This window comes from Rosa chinensis, chromosome 2 (assembly GCF_002994745.2).
Source record: "Rosa chinensis cultivar Old Blush chromosome 2, RchiOBHm-V2, whole genome shotgun sequence".
In the NCBI taxonomy this organism is placed as follows: domain Eukaryota; kingdom Viridiplantae; phylum Streptophyta; class Magnoliopsida; order Rosales; family Rosaceae; genus Rosa; species Rosa chinensis.
Window position 1 is genome coordinate 82,048,954 of NC_037089.1, and position 24,131 is coordinate 82,073,084.

General features: G+C 36.8%; 2 protein-coding genes and 2 long non-coding RNA genes across 9 annotated transcripts; 1 reads left to right on the forward strand and 3 right to left on the reverse strand.

Moving 5' to 3' along the window:
* Positions 1 to 337: 337 nt before the first annotated feature.
* Positions 338 to 3,979, reverse strand: LOC121051837 (pentatricopeptide repeat-containing protein At5g15280, mitochondrial-like). Its single transcript, XM_040515294.1, has 2 exons — positions 3,845 to 3,979; positions 338 to 3,546 (listed from the first exon to the last, which is right to left on the reverse strand). Exons 1-2 carry the CDS (start codon positions 3,932 to 3,934, stop codon positions 2,659 to 2,661), a joined length of 978 nt encoding a protein of 325 aa, XP_040371228.1. The 5' UTR covers positions 3,935 to 3,979; the 3' UTR covers positions 338 to 2,658.
* A 3,574-nt stretch (positions 3,980 to 7,553) lies between these two features.
* Positions 7,554 to 9,077, forward strand: LOC112187676. The gene is made up of 2 exons (XM_024326564.2): positions 7,554 to 7,966; positions 8,063 to 9,077. Exons 1-2 carry the CDS (start codon positions 7,838 to 7,840, stop codon positions 8,585 to 8,587), a joined length of 654 nt encoding a protein of 217 aa, XP_024182332.1. The 5' UTR covers positions 7,554 to 7,837; the 3' UTR covers positions 8,588 to 9,077.
* Positions 9,078 to 13,166: 4,089 nt separating this feature from the next.
* On the reverse strand, positions 13,167 to 16,069 carry LOC112183836. 2 transcript variants are annotated; one of them, XR_005805958.1, is made up of 5 exons: positions 15,969 to 16,069; positions 15,011 to 15,086; positions 14,538 to 14,719; positions 14,308 to 14,441; positions 13,167 to 13,609 (listed from the first exon to the last, which is right to left on the reverse strand). It is a non-coding gene; the product is annotated as an uncharacterized LOC112183836 (long non-coding RNA). The 2 variants fall into 2 exon arrangements; XR_002929973.2 differs by having other exon boundaries at positions 14,528 to 14,719.
* A 530-nt stretch (positions 16,070 to 16,599) lies between these two features.
* Positions 16,600 to 20,598, reverse strand: LOC112183835. 5 transcript variants are annotated; one of them, XR_005805957.1, is made up of 7 exons: positions 20,353 to 20,598; positions 20,148 to 20,212; positions 19,973 to 20,026; positions 19,069 to 19,122; positions 18,892 to 18,947; positions 18,635 to 18,668; positions 16,605 to 16,681 (listed from the first exon to the last, which is right to left on the reverse strand). It is a non-coding gene; the product is annotated as an uncharacterized LOC112183835 (long non-coding RNA). The 5 variants fall into 5 exon arrangements; XR_005805956.1 differs by having other exon boundaries at positions 20,308 to 20,435; XR_002929971.2 differs by having other exon boundaries at positions 20,148 to 20,357.
* Between the last annotated feature and the right edge of the window lie 3,533 nt (positions 20,599 to 24,131).

The window sequence follows — 24,131 nt, forward strand, 5'->3', positions numbered from 1 at the left end:
CAAAGTTTATATTCATAACATTGCTATGCCAAATTGCCAATTATATATATATATATATATATATACATGTTGTGCAGTACTATGCATATATAGGACTATAGGTTTAGGTATTTGATGATTTCGATTCTCCATAGATTCCAGAATCAATTAAAGAGATAATATAAACTACTAAATACAAAATGATATGCATCACAGTAATAATTTGCCAGTCAATGAGCTTTTTTTTTTCCCCTCATTAGTCCAGTACTATTGATAATTTTCCTCGCATCGTGCATGCATTTATATAGATCGGTGACGCCATTATCAATGGAGACTGATATTTACCGTGTTGTTAAATTTTAAGGCTGAGGGCGAGGATCGGATAACTGACCTACCGTATCTCGTTCTGTCCTTCATACTTTCATTGCTAAAACTAAAAGATGCAGTTGAGACTAGCATGGTGTCCCGCCAATGGAGGCACCTATGGAAGCATCTGACATTGACATGCCCCTATCTTGTATTTGACATTCCAAACATTTTCAGGGGCAAATACAATCAACTTGTTGTAGAAAATGAAGGAAAAAATAGCTTTCCGATTTTGGTTCGTCGATTCAGCAGACAATGCTATATAAAACGTGTGAATGAATTTTTGGAGCTCTACTCTGGCAAGAAGGTCGATTCTTTCAAAGTGGCATTCTTTTTGGATGGAGAATGTACTGAAGATATTGACAAATGGGTTCGTTTTGCAATTACAAAGGGAGTTGAAGTGCTCAATCTTCAGCTATTTAGAGGCATTTTTGAGTCTGATGATAATCTTCATGTTTTTCCCCACTGGATCCTTTCAGAGTTGAACTCATCAACCCTAAAGCAATTGTCACTGCATAGATGTCTTCTAAAACCTCCTACTGATTTTAACCTATTCTGTCACCTTACAACTCTTTGTCTAAGTAATGTTGTGGTTGATTCAGTTTTTTTTTGGCACATCTATTCTCTTCTTGTCTGCTCCTTGAAAGCTTCACCTTGAGGGAGTGTACCGTGGGATCAAATCTGATTATTACTCTACAAAACCCAAGTACAAGAAAGTTGTGAGTTACTTCATCAAGTAGCAATTTCTTCTCTTGCAAATGCTCCACAACTTTCTTGACAAGCAAAGTATTCCCGGTTGGGAAAATATAGAATATCAGAATATTGTAGATGCTGAGATCATGAGGATCACTTTGTCCAATCATAAGCTCAGTCAATTTCCATGCATGAAGAACCCTACCTTCCAGACGCATCAAACACACCAAGTTGCGGTAAGTTGAGAGTAATATGTCGAAACCTTTTCTTGTCACGACACAAAGTAGCTCCCAAACTTTCTTCAAGTCATTAACCTTGCAATGACCCTGAACCAGAAATTTGGTAAATTTCAGCATCAGGAGGTATCCGCTTTAACAACATATTCTGTAGTAGAGTGGTTGCTTCTGTAACTTTCCCTGAAATACTGCCGCCTTTTATCAATGCACGATCTAGAGAAAGTGAATAGGAAGAGTTCTCTCTTAGACCAATCTCTTTCAAGTTAACTGCTTTTCCAAATCTATCAGCCCTACACAACTGAGGAATTAATTGGACAGTAACATCCAAACAAGGGGCCAAATTTTTAGCCAGCACTGTAAAGGCCACATGAAAATTCTTGCCCCTACACAATCCTCTAATAATATTGTTATAAGCCATCTGATCCAGGATGCCACCACGCTGTTCAAGTTCTTCTAACAATATGCTTGCAATTCCTGTACAACCGGTAACAAAAGCTTGTCAAGGATCATATGACACATTTCTGACCTTAAGTCTGGGTAGGATATCAGAATGCTTTCAAGAAGCTGCACTGCTTCTCTTAGCATTTCTTTATGGAAAAGACATTCAATCAAGGGTTTACAATCTTCCAGCCCTGGTAACCATCCGTCATTTTGAGCAATATTCCAACAAGCATTCAGCTCCCTCAAAGTTTCCTTTCTTACAAAAACCTTTTACTAAAGCAGTGTAAGTCTCATTGTTGATTTTCAGATGCCTTTCTATCATTCCATTCACCACTATCCTTGTATTATATGTCAATCCTTTCTTGCCGTATGCTTGGGCAAGAAAGTTTAGAGTTTCTTGGTCTAGCTGATTTACCAAGTGAAGCTTTTTATCTACAATGCTGGTGATTCCCTTGGTATGTAAATGGGATGCAGAAAGCCCTTTCAGTAAGTCGGACATCATAGACAATGACAAATCTTGTCCCCACCGGATCATTTCATCTACCAAAACCAATGCACCCTTCAAATTTCCAAGAGTGCATTCTTTCATCATAAGAGAGTAAAAATCAGGTACCATGCAATCTTCTAGGATCCCAGTGATTCTTTTCTCATACTTATCCAGGTCTGTATCCAAATAAAGTCCATTCCCAAGATCATCATAAAACTCTGTTTTAGCAAACTCAACATCATTATCTCTCTTCAATGTCACAGCTAATGGCTTGAAACCCAGAACCATAAATGCTTTGGATAGCGGATCCTCATCCGAAGAGTTTTGAATCAGTCCATGGCTTGCCATATCAAAACTATCCTTTTGGCTTCAACAAATTTTCTAACTTTACAATAGCCTGCTAAGAGAATCCTGAAAGTCGACAAATCAGGTGTAGTCCCCCTATCTACCATCTCATCAAACACCTTCCCAGCATGCTTCCACATACCCTCCATAAATACCCCGCTGATTACATATATGGGGGTTTAGGTGTCTTCCCAACATCTCTGATAGGTAAACAAAGGCACTTTTAAGTTTTCGTTCACGACAGCTCCAGCCAATCATGAGTCCAAAGGTTACCTCATCAGGATTGAAGCCTAAAATTTCTAATTCTTGCAAATAAGGTTCTGCTCTTCTTGTCCCAAAATGGCTACAAAGAGAATGCATAATCCTATTCCCAGCCATAACTTCTGGGGCACACTTAATCTCAGCATAGAAGCTCATCAAATCATCAAAGTCCTTCTTCTCACAATATCCATAAGCAACTTCATTTAAAACTAAGTTGCTAGGCTTGAGTTTGAAAGCCATAGCCTTCATGACAAAATTTCTTGCCTCCTGAATCTTTCCATCCCTGCCAAGCAGTCTAATGACACCCTCAAATGTGGCCTTCTTCACATCTCTCAAATCAAAACCCATTTCTGCCATATCACTACAAACTTGAAACGCCAATTCGGTCTTCCTCATTCCCACCAATTGATCAAGTAGAACACAACAACACTGCAATGATGGCACTACACGCCCCCTAATTTGATCATATACCGAAATGGCCCTATCTAACTCACCAATACCAACATACCCTTCAATCAAATCACTGTAAATTTCTTGACTATCCAACGAAACTCCTTTACTTTCCATTGTGGAAAGCAAGAACTCAACTTCTCTAAGCAATCCCACTCGGACAAGCATTGAGGCCATGACCTCACATGACTGAGGTTTATGCTTAAAACCCTCAACTTTTTCACTAACCCACTTGAAAATTCCCCACAAAGACTCAACGTTTCTAGCTTCAAATCCAACTTGCCCACACTGCAATTCAAAACCCAGTAATAATTCAAGCACATCAAGTTTGTTCAGGCACTAAATCAGAAATCTCCAAAAGAAGGTCTTTTAGAGAAGCATTGGCAAAGTCTTTGCCTTTACTCTTGTCAAAATACTGGGAACACCTCAAAATGACAGATTGGGCTATACCATTGAAACAATTGGGAGATGAATCTATTTGGGTGTTGGTATTTTGTGTTGTTGAAGATGATGGGGATGAAGAAGTTGTAGTTGAGAAGTGGTGGTTAGTGGTGAAGAGTGAGAACAGAGAGTAAAGAGAACCAACCTGTTTGATGTGAGGCTTGTGGGGTGAACAGGTACACAAAACTTGAAGCATTTCATTGCATAGAGCTATGGTGGTGCTGCTTCGTCTCATCTATGTCTTTACACGTATATGTAGTTATGTACTAGTGGCTTTTGGTCGTTCTGGGCAGAGTTTTGAGGTTCCTGTCGATGCGCCTCTGCTTTCTTTTAATAAATTGTCAAGTAACACTGTTCTGATGTTAGTGTCCATCGAACCCCTTACACTCGGCCGTTAGTTTCTACCAATTTTCTTTTGAAGTGTCGCATAAAAATTAATAAGACGGGTTTGTAACTAAACGAGACATACAATAGAACGATTAATTAAATAAATTAAAGTAGTCTTGTATTGTTCACCACTTTGGTTAAGTCGATGACAAGCACATCCCTTTACTTGAGTTAGTAGGGTTTCTCATCCACAATGGAGTAGCAAATCGCACAAAATTAAACAAAGAAAAAAAAATTGATGGAGATGTTAAAATTGAAAGTTCAACAATATATTTTTTTCACTCAAGAGGTTAGCGGTATATACCTAAATTGATGCTCAATAACTTTGTTTTGTAAGAGTAACAAAATGGACTGTGCCCTTGCTTACCTATGCAGTAAACGTTATTGTGCATATCCAAGCGAGGGGTTAAGCATACCGAAAGAGCGAGGCTAAGCATACCGAAAGATGCTATCTGCTTTCTCAAACTCGTGGATACCAATTCAAAACTTTTTCTCAAAAAAGGAAAACAAAAATTGTCTGAGACCATTGGTTAGTGTTTCTACAAAATATCTTAATCTTTTTTTTAAATATTAAATTAATTATACCGAAATAAGATGTTTTAGAACATGCAATGCGCATAATAAAATATTACATCTCATTACATTAAGTTTGGGCTAAAAATCTTGAATGTAAAACATTAAATAAGCATCAAATGTCTAAGGGTTAATATTATAAGCATTGCATCTTAAGAATCTTGGATTTAAAAATGAGGACATCCACCTAAGGGTTGGACTAATTCTGGCTGTGATCTTTATGAACACCCAAGGGGCATTCTCATGTGATGCAAGGCCTAGTAAAGAGTTGACCTTTGATTAGCTTAACCTCTCCAAACGCAGATAAGAAGCTCAAGCTCTCTCTTTTCATCATCAATCAAGATCTTCAACTGTAATTAAGCTTCAAGTTCAATCTCAGTCGTCTCTAAAGCAAGGAATTGAAAAGAATAGTAGGCGGATCGAAAATGAATCAGAGCCTGAGTGCTCTTATGATCGGTTTGGCGGGTGCAACGATCACCTTGTCTGCTTATTCTCAGACTGTGGTGTCTTCAACTCAGTGCATCACAGTCGGCCTCCTCGTTCTCATGTTTGGCTTGATTGTCAAGGAAGGTTTTATATCCTTTTAGCTCCATCATCGATCTTCTCCCCGAGTTGGTTTCATTTTCTGGCTAATTTCTTAGTTAGGATTGTATCTTTGCTTTCCCTTATGAATGAACAAACTCTCAGATGGATTTAATGGTGGTTTTGTTTAACTTGTTTAATTTAGATGCACAATTTATTGGAGATCTATATGTATGTTTCATTTCATTGCTGTTGTTGCTGTTTCCTCTTAAATAACCAAGCAAAATTCCAGGGATGTCTCCCAAAAATGGAATAGTTTTTGCGTGAAAGTGGAGATTGGTCTGGACACGCATAAAATACACATGCATTTGGTGACATAAATACACAAATAAGTAGTTGTCTGGAAATACTAGTTCGATGGCTGGGAGCATATTTCAAATAGGAAATTAAGTTCAAGGAATCTCATCTTGCTATAAAAATAGAACGAAAATATCTTTCAGCAAAGGTTTGGAATATAACCTTTTTGGGTCAAAAAAATTAGCCTACCACATGTCTTCTTGCATTTACAAGAATTATAGATCATATTGGATTAATGATTAATGATAAACCGTAGACCTTCGAATTCTATTATTTTGATGATAAATCCTCAAGTGCAGAACAGTAATAGAATCATATGTGTGTGTATCAGGCAGCAAAAATATTATTCGAGTGGGCAACGGCACCCACTCGGCCTATACGGGCTCCGCCAATGCTTGTCATTGTTAATTATTTGGTTCAACAACTTATCTTATTTCTTGTAGAACAAGTAACCGAAAGAATATTTAAGTTACGCTTAAGAACCTAGAATATATAGGAATCATGGATGTTCAAGATGTCTGCAATTGCATTAAATAATAAACTTTTCCTATAGAACATGAATCAGGAAAGCTCTTGACATTGTTGGACTAGGATGAAGAATACCTTATGGGAGGTTCCTAAGCTCTTGAGTTGAGCCATGCTCTATCAACCAGAATTCGGAACATGCAATGCACCGTCGCAAGGTATTGCCAGGCCTAAACTCAAGAGTGGAAAGTGGTGACTTGAAGGCCCAAAGAAGAATTACCTGTATCGACTGTTTCTCCTCTCAGTTGCTCTTGTGGTATCTACGCTTTGAAAGGAAAGGCCCGAAAGAACAACCCCAAATCACCTGCTCTCGTGGTATCTACACAAAAGATATGAATCACCTGTTTTCTGAATTCTGATTCCTAAAACCCCAAAACCCTAAATCAACAAGCTTAGCTCCACAGTCTCCAATCCACTTGTCTGAAATCAAAACCCAGATTTCGTAGAAGCTCAGAATCAATCTACCTTTTCAAGTCAAGTCCATGGATGATCAATCTCAAAGAGGAATAATATCTACAGTAAGCTTCTCTCTTTTTTTCCTCTGTAAATAGCTTAAGCATATACTTTCCTGATTTCCTCTAATGGAAATTTTGGTTGTGTCTTTGAAAATTCTCTATATTTCTGTTATCTCTGGCTAATCTTTCACCTATTACTTAGGCAAAGTTTATATTCAGGAACCCCAAATTCATAATATTGCTATGCCCATTTGCCAATTAACTACATTTTGTGCAGTAATATACATACGTATTGATATATAGTTTTTGGTATTCTATCCCCCTATATATTACAAAATCCATTTGTCAACGTGTATGTATAGATCACAGGGTTGATTTGTCAGTCAAGGAGCTTTATTTTTAATTTTTCTCATTTAGTTCACTATTGGTAGTTTTCATTGGGTATGTATCTATATTGGTAAAGCCATTATCGAATTGAGAGTGATATTTACTGTGTTGTTAAATTTGAAGGCTGAGGGCGAGAGTAAAGATTGGATAAATGAGCTTCCGGATTGCATTCTGTCATCCATACTTTCATTGTTAACAATAAAAGATGCAGCGGTGACTAGCATTGTATCTCGCCAGTGGAGGAACCTTTGGAAGACAAGGCCTCCCAATCTTGAATTAGACATTGTAAATATTTTTGGGTCCGTGTATGCTCCTCTCATTGAACCATATCGGTCCATCTTGAGTGTTACATCTTGTAGTCTTCAATTCGACAGACAGTGCTATATAAAACGAGTGAATGAAGTTTTGGAGCTCTACTCTGGCAACAAGCTAGACTCATTCAAAGTGGCATTCTTTTTAATCGAGAATTTACTGAAGATCTTGATAAATGGGTTCGTTTTGCACTTACAAAGGGAGCTCAAAAGCTGGATCTTCAATTATTAAGAGGCGCTTTGGATCCACATGATAATTTTTATGTTTTTCCTCACTGGATCCTTGCAGATTTGAACGCATCAACCTTAAAGCATTTGTCGTTGCATTGATGTGTTCTAAAACCTCCTACTGATTTTGACAGATTCATTCAGCTAGAAACTCTTTCTCTGAATGACGTTGAAGTCGATCCAGAATTTTTGGCACGTCTTTTCTCTGCTTGTGTGCTTCTCGAAAGGTTCACCTTGAACACATGTGACGTGCGCTCAAATCTGATTATTGGTCCATCCCTTCACCTGCATGATCTGAAAGTGCTCACGTGTTACCGATTAGGAAGAATAGAGATTGATGCAGTAAATCTTTACTCCCTGGAATATGATGGATATAATACGGAGATTTCTTTCATGAGAACTCCACGGCTAGCAAGATGTTTTTTTAAGGGATGGTCTATAGGTCCGGTACCTCATGTGCTAACCCAACTCCCCCTGTATTCTGAGCTTGCGACTCTTCATCTGCAGATCAGAAATAATTTCGTAAGTGAAGCTTTTTATTTATTTTTATTTCTTTTTATCACATGGCTGTCAATTTTGTATGAACATTAACTTTTAGATGTCACTGCTTATGTGCAGGAACATATACCCCAAACTTTTCCAACATTGAAAAACCTAAAGCAAGTGAAGTTGGATCTCCTCATGCTTGACTTTGAACTTGGGAGTGTTCTAAATATTCTCAAGGCTGCACCACTTTTGGAAGAACTTATAATAACAACACGAGCTCCAGACTATCACGGAGAGATGAGGAATCTTTCTACATTCTCACATAATCATTTGAGAAAAATAAAGATGCAGGGGTTCCAAGGTATGTGGTTCAAGATAGAGTTGGCCATTTGCCTTCTTAAAATTGCTACAAAGCTTGAGGTAATGGTGATTGATCCACTTGGATCATACTATGTCGGTGATGGAAGGTGGGTCAAAATGACCTGTTGTTATCAGGATGGGAATGAAGATGAGAACCCAGAGGAATATGATGACCCAGGAGATGAAAATGTGGACAATGTGCCTTATGAACTTTTACGTTGGCAAAATAGAGGCAGGGCAGCAGTCCAAGAAAGGCTGAAAGATGTAAAGACTGATGCTCAAGTCTTCATCCTCTAATGGTTGTAATTTGTAGAATCTGTTTCAAGTGGGAACTAGGAAGTACCTAGCTAGGATGATCTTGATGATGAATCTTTTATGTATCATTCACATGATCTTGATGCTGAATCTTTTATGTGATCCGGAATGAAATAAGGTAATGTGGCTTGAGCTCAGACTCTGAATCTGCTGCCTGTGTATTAATTTCTTACTCATGAGTCATGACAGTAGAGTTCAGGGCAATGCTAAAGTAAGCTTCTGATGTTAATGTAAGCTTCAACTCCAATCTCGGTAGTCTGTAAAGCAAGGAAAGGAATAGTAGGCGGATCTAAAACGAATCAGAACGTGAGTGCTCTTATAATCGGATTGGCGGGTGCAACGATCACCTTGTCTGCTTATTCTCAGACTGTGGTGTCTTCAACTCAGTGCATCACAGTCGGCCTCCTCGTTCTCATGTTTGGCTTGATTGTCAAGGAAGGTTTTATATATTTTTAGCTCCATCATCGATCTTCTCCGAGTTGGTTTCAGTTTCTGGCTAATTTCTTAGTTAGGATTGTAACTTTGCTTTCCGTGATGAATGAACAAATTCTGAGATGGAATGTGGTTTTGTTTAACTTGCTTAATGTAGATGCACAAATTTATTGGAGATCTTACTGTAATACTGTTGTTGCTGTTTCCTCTCAAATAACCAAGCAAAAATCTGGGGATATCTCCCGAAAATGGAATAATTTTTGCGTGAAAGTGGGGATTGATTAGGACATGAGAGCTAGCAGTGATCAAGAACAATGGGATAAAACACACATTTCGTCAGATAAATACAAAAATAGTAGTCTCTGAAAATACTAGATCAACGGTTGGGAGCATATTTCAAATAGGTAATTGAGTTCAAGGTATCTCATATTGCCATAAAAATAGAACGAAAATATGTTTCCGCAAAGGTTTGGAATATTTCTTTTTGGGTCCAAAAACCTTACCTACCATGTGTTCTTGAATTTTTCTTTTAGAATTTGACGTGATTCTCGCTAAGAAAATGTTACAAGTGTAAGAGTTATTGGGACTTCTCATCAGTGGTAGAGACAAAATATTCCCAATGCGAGGTCGAACACATATAAATATATACAGAGAGCTAATTTTTTAAGAATGAGATTGTAGCATAAGGCCAATCATTATAGATAGAATGATTAAAAAAAAATACTCTTATGTATGGAAGCAATAAAACTATAAAAGTAAGGTTGATGCCTGTTAGAATAGGTATAAAACCTGTAGTTCATGCCAACTCTTTTTCATTGTGGGGCAAGACCTTCTATTATTTTGATGATAAACCCTCGAGTGCAGAACACTAATAGAATCATGTATATATATCAAGCAGCAAAAATATTATTCCAGTGGGGCAACGACATCAGCTCGGCCTATATTGGCTCCATCAATACGAGTCATTATTAATTCTTTAGTTTAACAACTTATCATACTTCTTGTACAACAATAACCGAAATAATATATAAGTTATGCTTAAGTACCAAGAACATATAGGAATGATGGATGTTCAGAATTGTAGACCTATTGCATGTAGAACATGAATTAGGAAAGCAACAAGGATTAGGATGAGGAATACCTTATGGGAGGTTCCTAAGCTCTTGAGCTATGTAGCCTATTCTCTATCAATCGGAACAAGCAATTCTCTGTCCCATAGTGCAACTGGATCTCATAGATGGATCAAAGGAGGAGCGAAGAGTTCTGTTAAGTTCATCCATATGGATTCTTTGCTATCATGATGTACTCTCATTATTGAGCATAATAAACTTGATTCACAACCATTTTTACGATATATGTATTGCCTCCGAAAGCATATTTATTACTCTAGAGGCCTAAACCCAAAACTCAAGAGTGGAAGTGGTGACTCGAAGGCCCAAAAGTAACGAACTAACGAAGAAACCCAATACACAACTATAAATCATCTGCCCTCTGATTCCTAAAACCCCAAATCAACAAGAGTCTGAAATCATTAACTTATTAGATGTCATTGCTTATGTGCAGGAACACATACCCCAAACTTTTCCAACATTGAGAAACCTAAAGCAAGTGAAGTTGGATCTCCTCATGCTCGACTTTGAACTTGGGAGTGTTCTAAATATTCTCAAGGCTGCACCTCTTTTGGAAGAACTTATAATAACAACACAAGCTGCAGACTATCACGGAGAGATGAGGAATCTTTCTACATTCTCACATAATCATTTGAGAAAAATAAAGATGCAGGGGTTCCAAGGTATGTGGTTTGAGGTAGAGTTCGCCATTTCCATTCTTAAAATTGCAACAAAGCTTGAGGTAATGGTGATTGATCCACATGGATCACTCTACGACGGTGATGGAACTTGGGTCCAAATGACCAGTTGTTATCAGGATGGGAACGAGGATGAGAACCCAGAGGAATATGATGACCCAGGCGATGAAAATGCGGACAATGTGCCTTATGAACATTTCCATTGGCAAAATAGAGGCAGGGCAGCGGTCCAAGAAAGGCTGAAAGATGTAAAGAGTGATGCTCAAATCATCATCCTCTAATGGTTGCAATTTGTAGAATCTGTATCAAGTAGGAACTAGGAGATTAGGAAGTACCTAGATAGGATGCCATATGTGATATATTATGAGGATAATTGTAGAAATAGTACATTCTCATGTATTATTCACATGATCTTGATGATGAATCTTTTATGTGATCAGGAATGAAATTAGGTAATGCGGCTTAATCTGCAGCCTGTGTATTAATTTCCAACTCACGGCGGTTGATGTTGTAGTTCAGGGCAATGAGGATGCCAACCTCTTCAGCCGAATTTCTTCGATTTCTTTGTGAACTTTTGTAGTTTTTTTTCGTTATACGTAAATATTTGGCTTTGCGTGTGGCTGATTTCATCTCAGATCATTCTTGGCAGTTTCCCTCTTTCTTCCTAGATACCTTTCCAGACTTGTACAGGAAAATTTCTGATATTTGTCTCCCTTTAGACACAGAACCTGATATGCTCATTTGGGAGTCTACAGCCTCCGGAGAGTTATCCTTCACTGATTCCTATAACTTGCTTAGACGACACTTTATTGTGAGAGACTGGGCTTCTACTATTTGGCATTCCTTCATTCCTCCACGATTTTCTTTCTTGGCTTGGAGGATTCTTTTAGATCGCTTGCCCACTGATGATCGGCTGAAAAGAGGTGGGATTCCGATTGTGTCCATCTGCCAATTATGCAACAGTTCGGCAGAGTCAGCTTTGCACCTATTTTTACACTGTCCCTTCTCTCAACATCTCTGGGGATGGCTGGCAACTCAGTTTGGAACCTCATTTCCTGCTTATGACTCACTGTTGGATTTCTGGGTTGGCTTTTGTCAGAAGGGTTTTTCCCCTCAGCTTTATAATTTGTGGTTGGCAGCGGGATTGCTTACTTTCATGGAAATTTGGAAGGCACGAAATAGACTCAGGTTTGATAATCGCTCTCCTATTTTTTCTACACTGTGTTGTTCAATTATGGCATGGATTCGGCAATTTGGTTCTCTGGTTCCTGGTTACTATAAAGGCGTCTTGGATTCCCGTCTTCTTTCTTCCCTTGGGGTGTGCCCCAAGCCCCGTAAAGCGCCCAAGATTCAACGTGTCCTATGGCATCCCCCCCTCCCTCCTTGGGTTAAAGTTAACACTGATGGTCTGGCGAAAGGTAATCCTGGTCCTGCAGCTTGTGGAGGAGTTTTTCGCGATGCTTCTGGGGTTTACTTAGGGAGTTTTTGCCAACCTCTGGGTTGCAACTCTTCCTTTTATGCTGAACTTTATGCTGTTATTGTGTCTATTGAAGTTGCTTTCACTAGAGGTTGGACTACCCTGTGGTTGGAAAGTGATTCTATTAGTGTATTAGCATCTCTCTCCTCCAATTCTTTCTCTCCTCCATGGGACTTGAGAGTTAGATGGCAAAACTGCCTGAAGAACATTCAGCAAATGCAATTTCGTAGAACTCATATTTTTAGGGAAGGGAATGCAGCAGCAGATAAGATGGCAAACTTAGGTGTTTCAAAACACTCATTTACCTGGTATCCTAGCCCTCCTGCAGAGCTTCACAGGTACTTGCAGGCGGATTTTTTGGGACTCCCAAATTATCGCTTCACAGGTTGCTGAGATGATTATGTTCGTCTGTCTTTCTTGCCTACACCTTCTCAGAGGCTTTTATTCCCAGGAAGTCGTGCGCAAAGTTAGCTTCCACATCCAGGCGCAAGCGAATTTCTGGCATATTTCGCGTGTCCAGTCTTCATTTTTGTGGCTGATTTTTTCATCTTTTAGATTTGTTCATGAGGGGGGAGTTTCCCTCTCTTCTCTTTCACTGTTATTTTTTATTTCTCTCTTGGACGATGTATTTCTCTTTTTTATTATTAATAATTTGAGTTGGGGGACGGGCGGTGGGTTCCCAGAGTGGGGCAGACCCTTCACCTTCGGGTTTGAGGGTGGGACAAGTGCCCTGCATTGTCTGTCTCCGAGGAACTAATATCGCCTAATCCCTTTCTCCTTAAAAAAAAAAAAAAAAAAAAAAAAAAAAAAAAAAAGTAAATATTTGGCTTTGATTTCAGCCCTTTCATTATCCTCAATTAGCAACTCAGTGTCACATATATATACATCTTTCTTCTAGCACCGTTACACTTTACCCATCTCTACTACTTTAAAGCCAAGCCATCTTTTGGTGTCAAAGGCTTCTCCAATTTATTAAAGTCCCCATATTATCCATGGTATAGAGCACAGTTTAACTTAAAGTGAAAATATCAATGAGGGGTTAAAAAAAAAGCTTGAAAGAACCAAAAAAAAAAAAACCGTCAGGGCGCACAATCGGACAGTTGAGACTGGAGACAACGTGAGAGATGATCGGAGTACAATATGGCTTCATCACTACTCGTCCAAATAGTTGTGGGAAGTTGAGACTCTTTCAAGACTCAAGAACCCATATCAAATGATAAGAAATACTCATGAGGCTACACACAGAAGACCATACCCAACAAGCTGCTGGTTTGCTTCGAGTTTCCACCTGCAAAATTAGCACCTTATCAGAAGAATCTAAGAGGAAAAAAACAAAACTGAGGCAACGGGTGCCGACAACATTTCCGTTGGCAAATGGCCTTTACGTATAAGTTTCTTCTATAAAATCAAGTACATCACATATTGCTATATTAGGCTAATATGCGAAACGACTCTGTCATCAATTCTGAGAAGTTGTCATTTTTCTTCAAAGACGATTGACTATAACAAGGGGCCCTGTAAGTTAAAGAAAAGACGACACCAAAATGCATAGAGCCTGCTCCGATATTCCAGTGCGACAGAATGCACGAGAAAAAAAAAAAGGAGAAACCTTTTGCATCTCTGCTTTCCTGGAAACAAGCATGGAACTTTAGCTTCAGTTCTCTATGTGCCCCAACACAACGTCACGACTAATACCCAGATTTCAGAGAAGAAAAATATCCAAAAGAAGTTTATTCAGGCACTAAATCAGAAATCTCCAAAAGGTGGTCTTTTAGAGAAGCACTGGCAAAGTCTTTGCCTTAACTCTTGTCAAAATATTGGGAACATCTCAAAATGACAGATTGGGCTGTACAATTGAAACAACTGGGAGATACATCTACTGGGGTGTTGGGATTTTGTGTTGTTGAAGATGATGGGGATGAAGAAGTGGTAGTTGAGATGTGGTACTTAGTGGTGAAGAGTGAGAACAGAGTAAAGAGAACCAACCTGTTTGATGTGAGGCTTGTGGGGTGAGCAGGTACACAAAACTTGAAGCATTTCATTGCATAGAGCTATGGTGGTGGTGTTTCGTCTCATCTATGTAAGGCTTTACATGTACGAGTAATGGTACCCGCGCTTTGCTGCAGGATTTGTTGTTGGTAATAATTTACAATAATGAAAGATATAATTGAAAATGACTTTATGATCAATCAAACTGATAAAATACCATATATTACATCAATTGCAATAGTATTTTTGTGCAGAGGCAAACTGTTCCTGATTGAATTGCTCTAGAAAGTACTTCCCTATCATCTGATTCCTCGAAGCCTTTAACTGATTATATTTACCTCAGAGCACAATGTTTAACTCTCCAAACGTCTGCCCAACTTGTTCAGTATAGACAGTCTTCAAGCTCAAACTACATAGAAAATAATGAATGAAATTTTTAATAGATAAAGACACAAAAAAGAAAGGGAAACAGTGATGAGGATAATGATGAATAAGTAGATAAAATATGACAACATATAAACCATATAGCCAGAGTATTCTTATTTATATCACCATAGCAATGTGTAAACATATTGTGAAGCATCTCAATGAGTTACAGAAAATGGTATTATCAAAAACTGGACTTCTTTATTAACATTAGAAATTGAAGAAAGCAATGAATTTGATTTTGTTAAACTTAAATAACAAATAGTCTGTTCACCTGATTTAATTGCAAGAAAACCAACAACAAAGAAACCATACCACTGCCACTCTGTGTTAAGCTTACGGTAATACAGCTGCAGAATAAGATGGTTATATAGTAAGTGAAGCGTTTATTCATTGAAATACATTTTGGAAGCTTGTATCGCAACTTATGAATCACTACTAAAGTGAAAATACTGTCATAGTGAGAATGCTCTATTGACAAAACTACAATTTGGTTCACAGAAAACCAAGGATTTTGGACTGCCTGACCTTGTTTTTCCAAATCTATCATATCTCATTGTATTGTTTTTCAAAAGACCTGAGATTTATATAATGTGTAATTCCGTTGATACATATCTTTTCTCAAAACCGTAATGGTAAAGCTAATGCTGCAACCTTTTCAAAACCTTTGATTGTTCCAAATTTAAATAACAGTTAAAGATGGTAAATAATCTCTTAGAGAAATGATCCAGTGTTAGCTTGCACAATGAAGCTACAATTTTCTCCATCAACAAAACTTCTGTTATACCCCTCACATGATTAAATAGAGTAACAGGCAGTAAATATCCATTTGAATGGTCCATAGTAAACAAAATGAATCAGAATCAAAAATTCTTTTCTATATGAGTTGTATCCCAACTAAAACAGTGAGTAAATTTATTCTGATCAACCTAAATAGAAGCATTCTTAAATGGTCCATAGCAAGATTTTAATTTTGAGAAAACGTTATACATCAGCACACTTCAAACATTTATAAATATGTAAACCAAATGAATTTTCACTAAAAATTTAGACTTGACAGTTCAAATCAACAATCTGACCCAAAATTCAGTTGAAATAAGTTTGCAACATCTGCACAGAACAGTAAGTACAGACACATGAGAATTCATTCCAACAATGTTTACAAAACAGTTCATACAAATATATGAGAATTGATTCAAACAATGTTCACAATATGAATTAAGAGCAGACACCTATAGAAGGACACAACGTTAAAATAACTGTAAACAATATGCAGAGGAACAGCGGCATGAAAATCACGAATACACTCTTTTGCATAGAATCCAGAAAACCTGAACAAAACAACAATAAAACTTCAACAGTAATTAACACTAAAAGAATAACAATCGCAATTAACTCCACAAATACACAAATGAGAACAAACTTCCACAATAGAAGAAAACCCAAAACATACAAATTTCAACAAAATGAAAGGTAAATCCACAATTGTGGAAAGAAATACAAATGAAACAGTAAATGAATTGACCCACGCAATATATTTGAATTAACAAACAAAAAGAAAAATCTTTCTGAAGATTGTCACCTGATATCTATTTTGTGATATCTAACATTCTTACCAGAAAACATCATTGAAAAATTATTTCATAACCCTCTTCCAAAGAATTAAGTACTTAAAAAACACAAAAACATATAACATAGCACAATAAGAACAACAAAAAAAATTAAAAACAAAAATTCATCTGCCAGGCTCAGTACTGCAGATTACAATAGACTATTGTAGCCATGAATAGTAAAACCATCAGATATCCATTAGGTTTTTAAGATCAAGAACACAATTTTATCAAGGAAACAGTGCCAATGGATACTTGCCTTGGTTAATGCCTTCACATCAGATCGTTTTGCCAGCTTTGTATCTGCCTTCAAATCAGCCTTCTGCAGAAAATGTCTACATTACAGTCAGGTGAGATACCAAATGCAGCACGAAATAAATCTCAACACACAAAGAATCTGGAAGCTTTCTTCTGTGTTCAGATACGTAAGTTGATCCCATCCAATTGTGAACAAAACAGTATATAATCCTATTTCATATTTGTGCAAAAATCTACAATGTACAAACTTTTAGAAGACTACACAAAGCTCAGATCTTTTCGAAAGAAGGAAAATTAAGAGGCAAAAGCTCTGGAGTACTGCTACTTCCCACATACACCTCCCCTAATCTGTGTAAAAATTTAATCTTCACTCTACCCCTTTTTATTGAAAAATAAAATAAAAATAAAACTATGTATCTTCTTTCTCTGCTTCTCACACTATATATATATATATATATATATATATATATATCTCTTTATGTTGCTCATGTTTAACTCTTCAAAAACAGTCAAGAAAAACAATTAAGCCAAAATTATTTCCACAGTCGACATAGAAAATGAAACAGGATATAACAAAACAAATAGAATTAAGCCATTATAGAAGAACACACATAGAAAAGCACACAGGATATAACAAAACAAAACCATTCCACTGAAATGCCCATATCCTTAACCCCAGCACAAACAAAACTAAAAGAAGAACATAACAGCAAAAACACGAATTTCCAAACCTGAATCCCTACTATCCAAATCAAACTCAGATCTATTACTCCTTTTCTTCTTCTTCTATTTGAACACAGTAGTAATAACGATGTCTGTTTAAAGACTTCCCTTCTCTCACTAAAAGAAGCTAAAACAAAACTAAATGCAAACCAGTGAACCAAAATTGGAAAAAATTTATATTGCTATTGCTGTACTTAAAGCCCATAGTAGATACAAAATTTTAGCATATATTGAGCAAAACGGAACCTGCATAGCAGTTGCACTTCATAAGTTAGAGATACAAATGGTTAGTCCTCTTGCAAAAACTCCTTGCAATGGTAATGACTTCACAAAAGGCATAAGAAGGAATTGTGGCTACCTTGACCAAAATGTAATCCCTGGCTCTAACAAAGGATGTTGACACTAGGAATAAAAAATACTTTATATATAAATCTCCTCTTTGCTCTACTAATATATTATCATTTGAAGAAAAGCAAGCTACAGGAGGGCTTCCAACAATTGTCTATATTGCAGTTTGTCCCTTTGCCGACAAACAAAAAAAGAGAAGCTAAAAGGAAGAAGATTATACATAAATGCAGTGTGCTATTTCCAAGGTTATCGTTAGTTGTGTATTACATCCAACGCTGTGCCTAGTCGAGGATTTAGAAATGGGTTATGCCACTGAACTGTTAGCAGCTCCTGGCATAGTTCTAGTTTGTAGGATCTCTCATATGATTTCATGTTTCTAATATAGTGGCACACTCAAAACGTAGCACTAAAATATTTGAAAGAATATACCCAAAACTAACAGACTATACCCAAAACTAAAAACACTAAATTTGAAAGAATAATTCAAATATACACTATACATCCTAAACCTAAACCCTGAAACGCTCTATACTTGATTAAGCTGACATTTCTATAAATTGTTTTAAAAGAGAAAACTAAACTTATCTCAAAAGAAAATCAACCACTGGTGTAACCATAGACATAATTGAGACTTATAGAGTGAGCTACAGAATATCAGAATACTCTGACCTCCACAATCAATGAAGGTTTTCAAAAGGCCAAAGACAATAACTTTACCACAAAAACTAACCAAAAATAAAAATCAAATCAGCAAGACCAATTGGCCACTAAAATCTGAAACTCCGACACAAACAAAACTACTAAAAAATTAAAACCTCAAACAGTTCATAACCGATGAAAGAGGAAAACAAAATCAAAACCAAACCCATTGTACCCCAATCAGTTCTAACACAGATAGTTGACAAAATTGAAATTGCGTGAAAAGGAAAAAAACCTCAGAGGGGAGGGGGCAAGTTTACCTGTATGAAATAGAGATATTGTCTTCACTTCAACCTAAACATGAAACAATTACGTCAGCTGAAAACACAATACGAAAATCAACAACCATATGACCAAAAGTTATCCCAATGTCTAGTTTCTCTTTCTAAAATATTAACACAAACAAAAGAAAAAAATGCAACAAAGAAATATAAAACAAAATGTTTCACTATTGATTATAGACTGTAAAGCTTTGCACAAAAAACAGAAGAAAAAAATATAAAACAAAATGGCTAACCCTTGATTTTAAACTCTAGAGCTTTGACACTTAGTTACTGATGTTTTGTTTTAAACCTGCACAAAAGCAGTTGGTCAGCGAATAAACAAACTCTGGAAACTCTGGTTTGAATGTAAAATAAACCAGAAGTAAAAACCAAATAATCATAATCATATAGTTAAAGCTTGTAAAGCCCACCTTTTATTTGAAACTCTGCAGCTTTGACACTTTAGTTGCTATTCTGTTTTAAACCTACACAGAAGCAGTTGGTCAAAAAAAAAGAAAAAAAGAAGCAGAGCATATATATATATATATATAAAGGAAATTACCAAGAAGGTTAGGCATTACCAATTTAGCATATTGGTAGTAGTTAACCAAATTTATTAAGAAATTCAATACTAACATCCAAAATTGCATTAGATCAGCTTTGTCACAAACACCCTTTAAACCATATTCAGTCCTTCATAAATTGATACATCTATTACACTGTCACAAATGAAATCTTCCACCTTTTGCAATTACTTTTTTCTTTGTCAAATGCGAGAAAAGAAAAAACCCACATAACAAAATTCATGCTGAATCGGAAGACAACCAAACAACAAATCAAACCAAAAACCCAAAATAACACAATATTCAGATGCAAGTACAATCAGCCGTCAGAATCGAGCAACAAAATTATTAAATTGTTGTATCATCAAATTATATTTCTTGTCTTCTGAGGTATAAAAGATTAAAGAAGCCTTACAACCCCATAGTATATACGACACCATCCCTTTAAAAAGTGGGACTTCGATTCTAAGTCACAGAAAGGTATCCGTCATCTTCCATTGGTTTGGTTCCAAGATTTCTTTCATTACTCAATTGATCGATGTGTTTAGTTTGACTATTCTTTAAGAAAAGGGATTCAAAATATCTGACAAATTCTGAAAGACAAATTCTTGTAAATTAAGATTGTTTGTATTAACATTGTATATGACAAATTCTTTAAATTAACAATGTCAACAGTATAAGAAATAAATTAAATTTGTATTCGTCTCATTCACAATTGGATTCATATACAAATTAATGAATGATTTCGAATTATGAAAGATAAAAACCATACCTTGAAGTTCTTGCAGTGAGTTACCCGGATCTGAAACTGTAGAACCCACAGAATCTGCAGAAGATAAAAATTGATATTAGTTGAAAACTAAGGACAACAAATAATTCAATAAAAATTGCAGCACATAAAAATTGGGAGTACAATAGTAAAAACAGGTTTTCTTTAGAAAGCAAACCTGTTCTATTTGTTTTCAGTACAACTATGTATTCTGGGATTAGCAATACAATCAGAGATTCACAGCTGTTCAAAAGTAAAAAAAAACATCAGAAAGCCCAAATATTCAACAGATAATAAAAATAAAAAAACAGATCAATTCACAATCAAAAGCTTCTTACATGATATCTATTTCAAAATAACAAAAAACACAGAAACATTCAAACCACAAATCCAATAACTTGCAACCGGTCTATTGTCACCGAAATGTTCTCCTTTCCTTGCAACCAGTCTATTGTCACCGAGATCTTCTCCTTTCCTCTCTCTTCTTTCGCTCTTTCTGATGTTGATGTAAACCACTCAAATCCCGATCGTGATACCTATCCAACATTAACAAAAGCAAGGACGAAATCGACTTTTCCACCAGCTTGATATTCTCCTTGAACAGTGAGGACAAACACGCCTTTTCCAACTCTTATTACGATATTACATAATCTTACATCAACTAAATAAAACGTAGATCAAGTCAACTTAATTCTAAATTCAAATGCTTCTCAGTCTATTCACCTCCATTATCCGACCTCAACATTTAACCTTCAAACATTTTTCTGTCTGCACAAGGCTTTTCACTTCTTGAAAGTCTCATTACATCATCAATGATTTTTTAGCAAGCTCTTGAACAATTCCAGAACTCAATGGCTTAAAGACAATCTCATGAGCTCTCGTCTCCTCAAGAAACGCAGAGTTGTTATCTTCTTTCGCCTCTTTTTTGCTTTGATTTTTTGCCTTCTTTGAGCTTGAGCCCAGCCTTGTAACAGGGATAACCAGCAATTTGGGCAAAGAACCAGCAAACCCAAACATACCCTCTAACGGCCAGACCTCCTTGTTTTCTTTGCCCAAATTGCTGGTTATACATGTTACAAGGCTAGGCTCTCAAGCTCAAAGAAGGAAAAAAACCAAAGCAAAAAAGAGGCGAAAGAAGATAACAACTCTGCGTTTCTTGAGGAGGCAAAGGCTCATGAGATTGTCTTTAAGCCATTGAGTTCTGAAATTGTACAGGAGCTTGCTAAAAAATCATTGATGATGTAATGAGACTTTCAAGAAGTGGAAAGCCTTGAAGCAGACAGAAAAAGGTTTGAATGTTAAATGTTGAGGTCGAATAATGGAGGTGAATAGACTTAGAAGAATTTGAATTTAGAATTAAGTTGACTTAATCTATGTTTTATTTAGTTGATGTTGGAGTATGTAATATCGTAATACCTTTTGAACTTCAGTATCTTCTTCAAGCATATTTTGATTTTTTCCGTTCGCTTGGCCCAGATAGTAAACATGAACTGAGGGAGTAGCTGAAGAACTAGCCATTGATATTTTGGGAGCAAATGAGGTTAACAACGAACCAGGGACGTAGCAATTGATCAAATAACGTGGCCTCCTTGAACCTTCACAATCCTCATGACACCACCAATCTTGGGATCAATCATATTCAGCAGACAACATAGTTTCATCTCATCTTGTCCTACAATAGCAGCAAATGGATACACCAGCCTCTGGCTTTCCTTGGCAGTAAGCCTCAGTGCCTAAAATATGACCAGTATGACTAGAATTAACAACACATAAACTGAAAGACCTAATCTTTATATCCCATTTCTAGTTCTAAACTTAAAAACTATTTCTTGAAACTCATCAAACACAATGTCTCTCCAAAATGGACATAATGAACAAAACCCATCAAAATAGACAGAACTTTCATCTCAAATCAGACCAAGGGAAGCCAATTACAATTGCAAAAAGGGTCATCAATTATCACGGACAAATAATTATATCACGGACAAAACAATTATCATTTATCAAACATGATGAACATCATCAACAACCCTTGCCAAAAAAAAAAAAACAAACAAACAAACCATTTCGAGTTTCGACCTCATGGGCAAACACCAAAGTGACCAAACCAGGACCAAACAACACAATCTGGACAACCCATTCCCTGCCCATTCCCAATTATCAAACAAACATCATCACTTCATCAGCAATTCAGTAAATTACGACCTCACCCAGTCACATTAAACACCAAACATCACGAATTCACGATTCAAGGTTTCAACTTTCAAACATCATCAGCATGGTAGTGGAGGTACCTGAGAATCTGAGATTCAGGGATTGCAGGTGGCTCGGTGGACTGAAACTCTGAGAATCTGAGATTCTCTGTCGCAGACTCACAGAGACGCAGACCGCAGTGGAGCGAGGTGGCTCGGTGGACGGTGGCGGAGGAGGTAGCTCAGGCAGGCGGACTGAAACTCTGAAAGGGGAGGTGGCTCGGTTGATGGAGCCTGGAACTCTGGAAGGCGGAACCGATCTGAAGTTCTGAACGGGGAGATGGCCGACGGGTTTGGTGTTTGAGAGTCGGGGCGGACTCGGGACCGACAGCAGCAACCCAGCAACTCTTTAGGGTTTAGGGCAACCCTAAACTCTTCGAAGCATTAGTATTTTTTTATTTGGGCAACGAACCAAAAATGTGAAGAAAATCCAAGCAAGAAGATGGTTAGATCTTTTGAATAGTATAAGGGTTCTGCTTTGTTGGGTTGAGTTATTTATATAACTCCCATAACCCTAGCTGTCACATGACAAGAATCATAAGCAGTACATGTCATCCATTTTAAATCTTCTTAATGATTGAATATGAAAGCTCCATGCATGTCACTCAATCAACGTCTAGTTTCTCTGCAATTGGATGGGGCATCTCACTTTCAACAAGTAAAGTACGTAGTGGTCGTTCTCCATGCCTATATGGCTATATATTAATTGACTAGTCATTTTGGTAATATGTCGTACTGCATGTATCCATGTATATACGTACGTATTGGTAAGTATTTTTTTCTCCTCTTTCGAAGCACTGGAACCAGTCACTGTCTTTAATCAGTGCACCATCTACTCCATCATCCATGCTAGAACTTGATATTGGACTCATCATCATCGCTCAACTCTAGTTATTGGGAGATATATGGTAACTGGTAAGTACTAAACCGAGATACATAATGAGTGAAGTATATTACTCTTAGGTTAGGAATCTATTACTTTGATTACAAGTTAATCTCAGAATATGTGATACATTAAGACTATTATTAATTGACTTGATCCTTAAAAAATATGCTCACAGGAGGATTCTTAGGAGTCAACCATCCTACGTAGATAAGGCGTATTGGTCCCTACTCTAATATTCCTGCCCCATTGAAGGAACTTGAAACCAGTGCTGAGGAGAAGATCAATCTTGTGTTGCTGTTGTTCATCTGCTCCTGCTTAAATGGCTGCCAACAATGTTGTTGGTAATTATCTGAAACCACTTTATACTAGTACATGTTGTTATATTGATTAGCATATAGTTGTGTTTATGTTATTGTTAATTAGTTTTTGGATTGTATATATATGTTGCTCACTGTACTGAAATTAATATCAGAGCATTAGGTCTTCACAAGACATAAATCGTTTTTGATTAATCAATATTTTAAAAGAACTAGGGTTTTTGATTTCAAAAAATAGTAAAAATGAAAGAACCCTAGCTTTGTATAAGGTAATGGGCCGCGTCTTGCTTATGGTAAGGCAGAAAAATAGGCCAGAAAAATGTTGGGATATTCCGACTTTAATAGTTACTTGGCTAAAGTTAGGGCTTTGAAAGTTATTTAGTTGAGTAACGCTAAACTCATAGAAATCATTAAGTATTGGTCAACTCTATATATGTATAAGGACGTCTATATGCATCAAGTTCAACGTACATATAATAACCTCTGCACACTTTTAGTGGTTGGAAGTTGGAACTTGAGGTTGTGGCATGCGAACTAGTACACGTATATTATACAAAAATGTTGATGATAAAACTTTGATTTTTGATATGTCTTCTTTAGCTCAATTCATGAATAGTTTTTCTTTGATGTGACATCTTTTTAGAAAAGCAAAGTACTCATGTTCATGGTGAAGCTTTAATTTCAGTACACACGAGCCATGGTTTCAA

Bases quoted from the DNA above. Each gene is read 5' to 3' on its own strand.
- LOC121051837 (XM_040515294.1), bottom strand. From the start codon at position 3,934: ATGAGACGAAGCAGCACCACCATAGCTCTATGCAATGAAATGCTTCAA. The intron at 3,547-3,844 runs GTTGGTTCTCTT...TTTGAATTGCAG, and splicing joins ACAAGCCTCACATCAAACAG to TGTGGGCAAGTTGGATTTGA.
- LOC112187676 (XM_024326564.2), top strand. From the start codon at position 7,838: ATGAGAACTCCACGGCTAGCAAGATGTTTTTTTAAGGGATGGTCTATA. The intron at 7,967-8,062 runs GTAAGTGAAGCT...GCTTATGTGCAG, and splicing joins TGCAGATCAGAAATAATTTC to GAACATATACCCCAAACTTT.